The 12,917-nt window shown below is 42.0% G+C and overlaps 1 protein-coding gene across 1 annotated transcript in view; it reads right to left on the bottom strand.

Moving 5' to 3' along the window:
- The window catches only part of Nkain3 (sodium/potassium transporting ATPase interacting 3), a 622,827-nt gene extending 612,740 nt beyond the window's left edge, over window positions 1-10,087 (bottom strand). The window contains exon 1 of the mRNA XM_075974635.1: window positions 9,661-10,087. Coding sequence (XP_075830750.1) covers window positions 9,661-9,714 — 54 coding nt within the window. The 5' untranslated portion in view covers window positions 9,715-10,087. The remainder of the gene's footprint in view (window positions 1-9,660) is intronic.
- Between the last annotated feature and the right edge of the window lie 2,830 nt (window positions 10,088-12,917).

Genomic DNA, 12,917 nt, shown 5'->3' with positions numbered 1-12,917 from the left:
TGTTTTAGCCATTTGCCGAGAAATAAGTCATTTTTTAATTCCTGACTTACTTATACATCAGCAAAATATATGAACATTTTAGAGAAAGATGAACATGATTATTCAAAAGTCAATACCATGATTTTTTAAATATATGCAGGAGTTAGTACAGCAACCTTTAAAATAAAATCTTGTCCATTATGTCTCAATAATTTTACAGATGCACTCAAAGAAATAATCAAAATATCTAAATTATACATTATGCTTTCATCACATGAATTAGTTAATGCATAAATTAATTGTATAAAGAATTAATCAAAGGCTTTTTAATAAGTTACCATTGATAGACAGAAAACTAGCCCTCTGATGAAAGACTTCGCCTGTTGGTGAGTTAGTAAATGTTTAATGATGGGCTCTATAAGACAGCAGAGTAGCCTGACATTTGTATACTTGCATATGAAAATACATCTTCCATAATAGAATTTTTGCTACCAATTTGATGGCACTAGTTGCAAAACTTGGATGAAATGTTCAGTAAACTGCACACTTCCGTATGAAAGTTATACCCAACAGTACTGTAAATGTAAATCATGCCCAGATGGTAAATATGTTGACTTCTGAATATGCATTACTTTTGTTTCTAAATAATTTAATTATAGCTTATATAGTTAATCTTTAATAAAACTTTGTTTAACAATTGGCTCACAAAATTTCTGAAAACCTTATAGTAAACTCTTCCCAGCTGGGACAAGCTGGCTCTAGTGCCCAAGTGCCTTAGCTTACTGTTGGCCAGCTAGAAATAAAGCTAAGGTGGAGCAGAAAGTAAAAACTGAGGCAAAATTTCCATTCTAAAGGATGTTTAGGACAGAGATTTCAATGCTGAAAGGGCATATGCATTTCTGTCTTGTAACTAAATACAAATCTAAAGTATGTTCTTCTCATAAAACACAGTTTGAAAGATTTCCTTCATTAGAAATTTAGGCTTTAGGAACTCAGTGCATACTTACAATTCCAATGCTCATGAAGCAGAAGGATCATCACAAATTTGAAGCCAGCCTGGACTACGTAAGGCTCTATCTGAAAGTGTGTGTATGTGTGTGTGTGTGTGTGTGTGTGTGTGTGTGTGTGTGCGCGCGCTGTGTATTGTAGTTATATTAATGTCTATAACTAGACAAGCATTTCCATGACAGGACATTCAAAGCCCATCTCCCATTTTATTTGAGAATCTTTGCAAAATATGCCAAAATTAGAACATATATTAGATTGTTTTATGAGGCATATTTGTGTTACCTTAGCATTCACTTCAATCATTGATAAAAAATGATCCTTGAGCCGAGCAATGGTGACAAGCCTTTAATCCCAAGCACTCAGGAGGCAGAGGCAGGTGGGTTGCAGTGAGTATGAGGCCAGACATATCAACAGAATGAGTTCCAGGAAAGTCAGGGATACATGGTGAAATCATATCTTGAAAAACGAAAACAAAACAAAATAAAAGAATCATCCTTAAGGGGAAAGATGATAGTCTATTGTGGATGCATGTGTTTTTTAACAGTTTAATCTAAGATTAAAACATTTAATTTTACAAGGAAAGCTCCCTAAACAGGAAGGTAAAAAACTCAAAACAGTTTCAGGAAGTCCCTGAAACTGATCTGTTTCAATCGGCCTTTCCCTGCCAGAGTAAACAATAAAAGCTGAATGTCCCTCTCCCAGGAAGTGAAGCTGAACTTTAAGGAGGATTCTCAGAAGAGTAGTGTTGAAAAGCCAGAGTAGAAAAGCTGCAATGACTCTGAGCCCAAAACAACTGCAAGAAAGGTTAGACCAACCGAGGCACCTGGAAAGGACCATCTCCAACCTGATCAGCTGCCTGAAGGCTGTGCTGTCTGCTCAGGCTCCCAGTGTTATCAGCTGTCACCCATGTTGTGATGGGTTTTGGTGATACTGCCGTCTCTGAACCATTTCTGTACCTAGAAGTAAACTCTCACCCGTATTTATGTAAGTAACCTCAACAAAATATATTGGTTCACCAAACTGGACTTTGGTAGTATCCATAATTTGGTCTACTTGGGTTCCTTATCTAGGTCGATTAGCTGTATGTGTTGTATCTCCCCAGAAAAAGCATAGAGATTTGTAGGCATTAACACAAACTCATGTTAAGAGGATTAAAAGCAGGAATCTTTGTTGCACCTAAAAAGAATGTTTTTTAACCTGTAAGTTTATAAAATATTCATCAACGAGTATCCCTAAAACTGAAATTCAAAACGTGGTTTGAAGGGACACTAGCCCACTCGAACATGTGGCCCTTTTCCCTCTCTCTACTGTTCCCTCTGCCTTGCTGAAAATTGTTAGATTACTTTCCTAACACTAGCCACCACCACCCTTGTTTGGCCATTTCCTCCTCCTGAGGCTGACTACCAAGGTCAAGCTATAAAAGTATTAAAGTCCAGCAATCAGTCTCCCTTTGGCTACCCTAATTAACACACCCAATTATAATTAAATGCCTTGCCCTGACACATGGTTTTCTCCTTTACCTGTCATTTGCCTATGTGCCAAGTCTGTCTCCTGTCTATCCAGAAGCAATCCTTTGTCCCTCTTGGACAAACACCCCTTCCTACATTTTCTTTGCCCCCTTTACCTTCTCCTTTGCCTCCTATCCCCTTTACCACTGCATCCTAGCCCATTCTAACGCAGACCCTACCTCCCCTTCTCCTCTTAAAAATTACACCTGCAAGGTCATTTGCTGTCCAAGCTCCCACATTTTTCACTCACAGCTATCTTTAGGGAACATTCTAAAATTCTCCTCTGAAACCTTTTGACCCAGGTCCCACAGTTCAGGCCAACTCAGTACCACTGTCTTCCATGTTCCTACTAGTATAGTCAATTAATCAAGGCTTAAAGTATGCCACTGCTTTCCTAACCCAAACTCCCAAAGTCCAAATTACTCCAAACAAAAGCATGGTCTGACCTATCGCAGCAATACCTCATCCCTTGCCCCAACTTTTGCTATAGTTAGGGTTGTTTCTATTGCTGTGAAGAAACACCATGACCACAGCAACTCTTTTAAAGTAAAAGCATCTAATTGGGGTGGCTTCTATTTACAGAGGTTTAGTCCACTATCATCATGGCGTGACATGGGGCATATAGGCAGACATGGTGCCTAAGAAGCAGCTGTGAGCCCTACATCTTGATGCACAAGCAACAGGAAGTAATCTGAGTGTAACACTGAGTGAAACTTGAGCAAAAAAGACCTCGGAGTCCACCCCCACAGTGACACAGTTCCTCCAGAGAGGCCACAACTATTCCAAAAAAAATCACACTTCCTAATAGTGCTACTCCCTATGAGCTTATGGGGGCTAATTACATTCAAACTACTACACCAACCATTCGAAAATACTCTTTAGGAATCCATCAAATTGACTCTATGGCTTGATAGCCAGTAAGCCTCAAAAAAAAAAAGCAACACATATGCAAAGCTTATAGAGACAACACATTCAGTGACCCAATCAGCCTAGGAGACCCAGCTCCTTTCCCTTTCCATTCAGAAATGAAGCATCTATCTCCTTGATAGTTTTAAGGAAAGTCCAGAGTCTTTCTAAGTTTTCCCAGCCCAGACAACTTTTCTCACTTGAGTGCTAGTCCATCCAAACCTTGTGCTATTCAGAATATGCAATCATATTGTCTCTCATACATCCCATGTGTCATTCTGATATCCAGGTCCAACACCCCCATGAAGGAGCCACCTGATACAGCACCTCAAGCCCAATCTGCCATGAGAAAGTTTAAAAAAAAATAAGTTTACAGTCTTACAGTTCAGACAGACCAAAGTACATGACTAAGTGTTCAGCAGAGTCAAGGTCCAGTAGGGAGCATTATGCCTCTTTCTAGATCGGGGTGGTTTGCCTGCAGTTTCTGAATTTTCTGGCCTGGGGTGGCTCACTGTCATCCTATTCTTCATTAGCATTCTCTGGGAAACATCCCTTCACCTTCCTCTGTGCTTGCACATGTTTTTGTACAAATTTCCCTTTTACAGAGACAGTAGCCATACTGGCCTACGATCTATATTAATTGTTTTATTTAATTACCTTAATAAAGACAACATCTTCCGATTAGATCCTAACATCAGGTACATCAACCTGTCATTTGTAGAAGGCATAACTCATCTCAGAGAATTCCCATCCGTTTTCTACTTGTAGGATTGTCTCTTTACTAGTCTGCATAAAAGCAAGCTGCCATGTAACTTTATTGGTGATTAAGCAAAGACACAAAGCTCAGCTTAGCACTGTGCTAAATCAATAAAATTATTAATAATTCCCATGAGATAAAGTATCTCTATTGCTAAATCATGAAATATGACCCAGAAGCCTTTTCATAAAGACTATGATATGAAGTGACTTGGTCTCCAGAAAAAGAACCCAAAGTATCAGTATTCATATGTGTGTGTGTGTGTGTGTGTGTGTGTGTCTGTGTGTGTGTGTGTGTGCATGTATGTATATCACATATAATAGTAATATGTTCTGTGATGGCTAATCTTGGTTATTAAGTCTACTGCTGCCTGAACTTGACCCAAAAGTGAGGTCATTTATATGGGAAGATTTCTGAGTGCTTGTGGGAAAATTCCAAGAAACAGTCAAGAGTCTTGTGACCTCAGTTTCTTCAAAAACATGAAACTCTTCTTGGATTATGTTTTTGACCTTCTCCACCTCATTCTGTAGCTCCATATTTTGTAACAGCACAGCTCATTCTTCTGTATATGATGTGTAGGTCAACCGTCGGCCTTGGCTAATACAAGGTGATTTCCAGAGCGGACAAAATCTCACCATCAGCCAAAAATTAATTTTCTTAACCTTTTTTAAGTTTCATAGGATGGAACAGAATATTGAAATAAAGGCAAAGAAATAAGAATTACATTGCAAGACTGAAGAGATGGCTCAGCAGTTAAGAGCACAGAATATTCTTCCAGTGGACAAGGAAGGGTTCAATTCTCAACACCCTTGGGGCAACTCAAAACCTTCTTTAACTCCAGTTTTAGGAAGTTGGATGCCCTCTTCCAGTCTCAGCAGGCATTGTATAAATGAGGTGCACAGATAGTCATACAGACAGAACACCAATATGCCTAAAATAACATAATCCTTGAAGGGGAATTATAATGCACAGAATAAAGAGAGCTATTTAAATTAAACTATGTAAATAAATAACATCTATATTACAAATAAAAAATGTTTCCATACTGTCCAGTATTTCTGGGAGGAGAGCAGTATATTTCACAGGACTTAATTCAGAACTCAGCACAGATAAGCACCATCATTAATGCACCAACACACTTATGTGAGCCTTCGAATATCGCAGGTGCTCTGCTCACAATATGGCTGGAAGTTAGAATAGAAAGTCTTGAAACTTTGCTTTTACTGACAGCAAGTAAATGCTAATTTTCCTTAACTGGGGAGATTGCTCTCTAAAACAAAACATACAGCCCATCTATATGTTAATAGCTGCTTGTTTAGGCAAATCGCTTAGGGGTTCCGTGACTATAAACATGTCATCTTACTTCTGACTTTTAATGGGCTGATTACTAGCTCTGACAAGAAATACGACTCTCGTGGCAAAAGAATACAAAATATAATAAGTTCTCCAAGTAATGGCATGCCTGGTGTTATTGAGGCTGATGTCTGCCATGCTGAAGATGACTAATACTTTGTGGGAACCATGCCTGCCGTGGTGTGTTCAATACTTTCCTGAGGCAGCTCAGAGAAAATGTTTCTGAAATGCCATGTGGCAGGGATGGAAGAATTTAAAACACACAATTAAGTTTCATTTAAATACGGTGAGTAAAGCTTATTTAGCATACGTATGACAGGGTGTTCATTTTTGCTCTAGACCCTACACACCTGATAGCAGACTACTTGCTATTAGACAAACAAGCAGCACCAAGAGCGTCCTTGCATAAGATGTATTTAAAAGTTCTTTATTTTTTGCTTCTTTTTTATTGATTCTCATTGAGCTCTATATTTTTCTCTGCTCCCCTCCCTGCCTCTCCTCTCACCTTCAACCCTCTCCCAAGGTCCCCATGCTCCCAATTTATTACTCAGGAGATCTTGTAATTTTCTACTTCCCATGTAGATTAGATCTACACATGCCTCTCTTAGGGTCCTCAACAATGAGGACCCTAAAAGTTCTTTGGTGACTTGATAGATGAGTGAACTGGAAACAAATCACTTTTCGTAGGGAGAATCACTTTACAAAGTTTCCTATGCCCCTGTCTTTATTCTTTCCATCTTCTCTTTAATCTGGTCTCGCAAAGTCAGAGCATAAATGTGAATTGCGGGGCAAGCACGTAGCACATACATTTGCATGGATGAAAGGCAATAAATGAATACTAGGGCAGAAGTAGTGAAGTAGAAGACAGAGTTCACAAATCGAAGTTCATAAACATTAGCCATATAAAAATGACAAGTTCTGGCTAGTTAGATTTCCCATGCTGGTGCTTTTCACTCAAAAGGAAAACCCAATGCAGTTCAAATGAGATGGATTGAGATCACAGAAAAGCTCCCATTTCTTTGGCTTTCAGGCGGAGCTCTTGGGCTATCCAGGTGTGATGTGTAGGTGACTCTTACTGTTACTATATGAACTCACTGCATCATGTCTGAGCAACAAAGGGCATTCTCTCTTCATCCCATTGCTTGTTAAGGTTTCATAATCCCCATCTTCCAAGAGTTGGAGGGTGTAAGGGACAGGGGAGAACTGTATTCAGTGGGAAATGTGCCAGGCCTGGGAAGCTGGGGTTCTTTCACAAGGCATTCTGGAACAGGCCAACATGGGCTCAGAGAGTTTATTTCTTAAATTCTCAAGATTTCTGTGAGACAGTTATCAAACATAATTATTATTGTAAATTGAATTATACACATTCAAATAAATCATAATCAAAACAGAAGTGCTAAATATCTGAAGTGTTGGGAAGCTCCACCCAGCCCAGTTACTCTCTTTTCAGGCCTAGCCCTTGAGAAAGCTCATTCCAGAGGGCATTAGAAGGCCCCTCCCCATGGTTTCTCTTAGTGGTTTTCTCCTCCTCCCCTGGGACCATCCAAAAATGTTTTGCACAGATTCAACCTGAATTTATTAATTTGGTATAACTGGCTTATTACATCAATAAAGGTGGATATCCAATAACCAAGATTCAAAACTTATCATAAAGTTCATTCCTTTATAATTATTTTGACACATCCTTCTTTATCTGTGCTTTTAAAGATTTTTGTGTCTCTTACTTTATCTGGAGAGTAGAAATATTATGCAAATGTTTGCTGTAAGTAGCTGAAGCGGGGATACTTAAAGCAAAGACACTGGAAACGATACAAATTGGGGTGTGACTTATTGTTCACTGAGCAATGGTCTTAACAAACTTGTGAGTAAACATATTTCAGTAATGCATGCTGAAACTACAATATGTACTATCTGTAACCACTGTATTCTCAAATGAAATTCATAAATTATCTTTCAGTGCCTGAAAATTATTATACAGTTCAGAAAAATAAATCTGGTCATAATGGTGATGAAATTCCAATATTGTTTCAGTGTCTTTTTCTCCTTAAAGCAAATAAAAATATTAACCAATATTCATGTCAAAACTCTGAATTCAACTATCCACTATAAACCCTTTATATAAATAATGTGAGCATGTGTGGTATAAGAAAGCAATAGGAAAAAAAAGTATGCTAGCTGACGCTTTGTTTTTCTTGTCAACACAAGCTGTCATCATTTCAGAAGAGGAAACCTCAGGTGAGAAAATAAGCCTACCAGATGGGCCTGGACATTTTCTTAATCGATGATTGATGTGGGAGTCCCACTCACTCTCAGTGCTATCACTTCTGGCATGGTGGTACTGTGTATGAAAAAGCAGCTTGAGCAAACCTCGGGGAGAACCCCAAGAAGCTTCATTCCTCATGGCTTCTGCTTCAGTTTCTGCTCCTAAGTCCTGCATGGAGTTCCCACCCTAATGCTGATCATGGACTGTGATATGGATTGTGATATGGATTGGTAGGTGTCTTGTCATAGCAATAGAAACTCTCTGAGACAACACATTTGCTTTCTTTAGTGTGGGATCTAGTTCTCACATGCTCATAATCAGCCTTCTGCTTTTACCAGAGAACAACAACTTACTTTGGGAGGAGGAGTTTAATTTTATGAGATCCCCTTAGGCAAATTAGTGAAATGGTTATCTCCCAGAGAGTAATTTCAGGAGTCAAAAGAGATGTTTGTGGAGAAACGCTATATAGACAGAATGTAGGCATTGTCATAAATTCAGCAACTATGTTCCCGCTTCTGAGTGCTAAACATTTGTAGTGTTTACAAAGAATGACTTTTGATCCTAACTTCATATTGCTTACAATGATTAGACAATCACAGATGTTTCTGTGCATATATAAAAATCAAGGGTTGACCGAATATACTCAGTTTTCTAATTTAAAAGTCAAGTTCATTTCTAAAAATCACTGTGTAAGTTATCCATTGACTTTTTCCCTAAGGTTGAAGAAAAAAAGCTCACGTGCAGTTTTATATATTTCAAGAAAACACAATAAATACGTTTGGTGCGTGTTTCTCATAGTGCAGAATAGGTTGTCCAACAGGCTTACGAATTTATCTCTTTTGCGTGGATTAAAGAACAATGAGCAGGTACAAGATGAAGCTTTAGGGGGAAACTGGCAAAACTGGAAAAGTGAAAACGTACAAAAGCCTTCAGGAACAAAGACTAACTCATTACCGTCGCCGGATTAATGAGCCCTGCTAGAGTTACAGCCGGTAAAGTTCGCGCAAAGCTTCTCCCCTAGCTTGACTAAATACCCTAGTTACACCTCTGAGATTTGCGACAAAGCAAACGCAATGCATTGCAGAGGGCAAGTTAATCTCACTCACAAAAGTCTGGCACCAGAGGTTACAGCCTTGATTTCTGGTGACCATGAAACAGACCAGTGTCAGCCCCATAACAAAAGGATAGCGAGGATTTGCCTAGAGCCAGAAAGGTCTTTTTCTTTCCACCCTGGTTTCCAACTTCCGATTCCACCCATTCCATGGGCAAGGCGCCAAACCGAAAAGAAGCCCTGTCCACTCCCCCAAGACTGCTGTCAGCCGGTAGCAGTTCGAACATGCAACATTTCAAGATAATCAAAAGCAGAAACGAAATGACAGAGGCTCAACTTGTGCTTCCCAAGCACATCCGCATCCAGTCCTGGACCCCTCAACTATCACCTTCCAACTGCTGGAAGAACCACCAGAAAACTGAGGCTCCTGCTGTCTCAGAAGCGCCAGCTTCTAATTAAACATTCTGTCTCCTGATGAGATAGAGCCCTGAACCTCGCTATAACTTCAGCAGGTTTGCAGAGGGTGCACACGCCAGGTGTCCGACAGGGGGGCGGGGAAATCACTCTCCCGGAGCGCCACCCCAGCTGCCCTAGGACCGCGTGGCGGCGACGCAGCGCACCGGACCAGAAGTAAGACCGCGCCCTCCTGCGGGCAAGAGCTAAGGGGCTGAAGGCACAAACGTCCTGGATGGGACAGCGAGGGTGGGGATCCCTCCATTGCTTTCTGCGTGCTCAAGGGTCCTTAGCCCTGAGCTGCGGATCCAAGGAGAGACCTCCACAAGCCGGTTCGGGAGGACGGACTGCTCCCAAAACCCGGACTCAACGGGGCACTTACCAGCTGCAGCGCGCAGAGACAGATGAGCGAGCAGCGCCCGGTGCAGCAGCCCATGGTGTGGCTGGCGTCCCAGCAGCGCGGCTTGAGAGAGATCTGTGAGCTCAGACACCGGTGCCCGTGACTTCTGATCACCCCGCGCTGCGCGCTCGCCGCCTGAGCAGCCTCTGGGCCCCGTGGCCAGCTTTCGGCTCCCGGCAGTCGGGTCGGACTGGGGCTCGCTGCCGCCTTTGTTAATCTGCACGCAGGGCAGGCGGAGGTCAGTGCGGAGCTCCGGAGCCGCTGCTTTGCCGGGGGTCCCTGCCTCCTAGCGCGCGGGTCTGCTTCTTGGGGAGGGTGAGCCGGACGGGAGGGCGGGGGACCAAAGAGGCTACAGCTGGTGAGTGGGTGAATGCCTTTTAGGGGAGGGGAGGTGCTGGAGGTGGGCGTCTGGAAAGTGCGGTGGGCTGTCTGAGTAGGCGTGTGAGCTTGTGTGCCTGCGAGTCTCTCTCTCTCTCTCTCTCTCTCTCTCTCTCTCTCTCTCTCTCTCTCTCTCTCTCTCTCTCTCTCTCTCTCTCTCTCTCGCTGTGTGTGTGTGTGTGTGTGTGTGTGTGTGTGTGTGTGTGTGTGTGTGTGTGTGTGTGTGTGTGTGTGTGTATAAGAGAGAGCCACTGGGGAGGATCGCCTTCTCTTGTTAGGAGTCTAGGGAAAGAGAAAGAGATTGTGACTGAGAGAAAGCGAATGAATATGAATGAGTGACAATCTTGGAAGCCCCGGGGGATTTGCGTCCATAGTGCTCGGGTCAATTTCAGGGTCGCAGGCCTTGGGGTTTTTCCTTTGGGTGTGAAGAGTGGGTTGGAAACCTCTGCTAAACAGGGAGCTACGTTTAACCAAGCGGCCTCGAGGAGGGACAAGTTCAGTTTGGTGGTGTATGGAGAAGAATGGCCCAGAGGCTTGAAGCTGAGAATGAACGCGCTCTACACAACGCAAGGCAAGATCCAGACAGTGGATGCAGCCACCGCGGAAGGAGGGAAGAGGCTGTGGGCATGACCATAAGAGGATGTTCTATAAGGGTTCTGGCACACAGCTCTGGGTTCAGGTCATGGTCACTATTTTCGCGCAGGGCGTCCCTGCTGGAACCTTGTAGAAAAAGTTGACTAGGATCTCAGCAGAGAATAATGTTCCCCCAGGAGCTCAGAGATCAGAAACACTGTGAAAATTGGCTTAGGGATCTAATTCAGAGTGCCCTGGGATTCTTCACTGAGACATTCATTGACAAGGGGAAGGCGAGGACAGTGCATGGCCTTTCAATAATAATGAGGTAGTCCTAGAATAAACGCAAATATGAAGTTGTGCAAAGAGAAATAAATTGAGAAAAGTCTGAGAATAAAACCTCATTCTAGTTTGTTAAGGTACCAGACAAACTCCATGAATTCTAAAGAAACTCTCAGATTCCTCTGCCCAGCAACAGAACGGAGCCTGGGAGTTCTTCTGACTTAAATTTCCGCAGGGCTCAGCACAAGTAGCTGAAATAACTCTATGAGAAGCAGGAATAAAACCCTGACCAATTGCGTTTAAAGAGGCCGATTTCAGAGTAAGACTCCAAACACTGTTTACCCACCGCTGCCCTCCTAGTAGGTTCCTGATTTATAGATTAAGAAAAGGTGAAAGCTAGGTGGTGTCTCAGGCCTGCTGTTTCAACACTCTGGAGGCCTAAGTCAGCTGGTCTCTTTGAGCTGAAGGTCAGCCTGGTGTGTAAAGACAGGACAGGTGATGGATTTTCGTGGTACCTTTGCTCCTTATTTGGAGATTTTCCCAATCCATTCAGGCATAAAAGATATTTGGTTTTTGTTTATCTTGTAGTTAAGTGTCCCGAATTTTTCCAACAGCATTCATTGTTTTTCTAATTTAGCAATATTGTTTCAAAGAAAAATCTACTTATGATATCCCTGGAATTGTACTAAAAACACACAAGTTATCTCAAATTGCTGTCTGAAAAAGTCAAGAGGGTTTATTGTTGAAAGTCCAATTTTTGTTCATTCTTGTGAGAAGGAAGACGGGTGGTCAGAAGTCTTTTTATTTATTTCTTAACCTCACTTTAAGACATCCCTGTTCAAGGACCATGAGGGAGTGCTGGTTTTATACACACAGAACATATTCATGGCCATCACTGCAGAGCGAGAGCAATAAAGTGATAAACACTGGCAAACAAATAGTTGAGTGTATGGGGAAAGACTTGCAGAAGGTCTCAGCACTGACTGCTCTAGTGGCTGAAGGAAAAGGTTGCAGAAGAGGGAACAGATGAGTCTGCCTACGTCTTACATAAACTGTAGCCACCACTTCATATCCTGAGGCTGTGATGAACCGTGAGAAGGAAACCAGTGGTCCTTCTCTTCAGCTCACCCACAATGGATTTTACTTGGGATTTAATTCATCTATTCAGGAAGCGCTATACCACAGTTAACGTGCTCCCAAGGCTTGTCAAGTGCCAGGCAGCAGCTGCTGTGCCTATTCATTCATTTGATCCCCACAATAACCCCACTGAAGTAGATGCATGGACAAGCTGTGGGTACGGACAGAGAAAGTTCCCTGATGACCACATGGAGGCACAGGGATACAGAGGCAAGTCAATCTGACTTGAAAGCCTCTGGGCATCAGCTCACCTTGCTGTCACTAAAACCTAGGGCACAGAAACACTCACCTACTGGCCAGGGCATGTAGGGACATGCTGGGGGAGGGTGCTCTCCTAGAGGAAGCTGTGGTGATTTGTACTGGCCACTCCCCAGAGGCAGTGTTAACAGGTGGTATGGTTTTAAAAAACCTGAAGCCCGCTTATGCTTCTGCCTCATCTCCCAAGAGAGCCAGATTGGAATTTTGTCTTAGTATAATTCAAACAGTTGAAAATGCATTGGTTTTAAATGTATCTTTTTAAAAAGGCAACTTTAATAGCAATTTTAGAGGTTTATAAAGCTTTGCTTTTTGCTGGTTGCATCCTTTATGATTCATCTTTAAATGGTACTAGAAATCCCGAGCTGCAGACATACCTGTTATTAAACATATTAGTGCATTGCAGGGCATTTTGTTGCTGTTCATTTGTTTCTTTTCTTTGTTTCTTTCCCCCTCTTGTATCTTATTTATTTATTTGATAAATCTCCTTTAATAATCTTTCTCCCCTAATACTCTGAGATTTACAAATGAAAAGGCCTATAAGGGGAAGAAAACACACCTAAAATATCAGATCTGAAAGTGCAGATTTCTGGATGTCTTAGTTGACTTGTACT

This window comes from Microtus pennsylvanicus, chromosome 5, assembly GCF_037038515.1.
Source record: "Microtus pennsylvanicus isolate mMicPen1 chromosome 5, mMicPen1.hap1, whole genome shotgun sequence".
Lineage (NCBI taxonomy): Eukaryota > Metazoa > Chordata > Mammalia > Rodentia > Cricetidae > Microtus > Microtus pennsylvanicus.
This window is presented reverse-complemented; position numbering and strand designations above follow the sequence as displayed.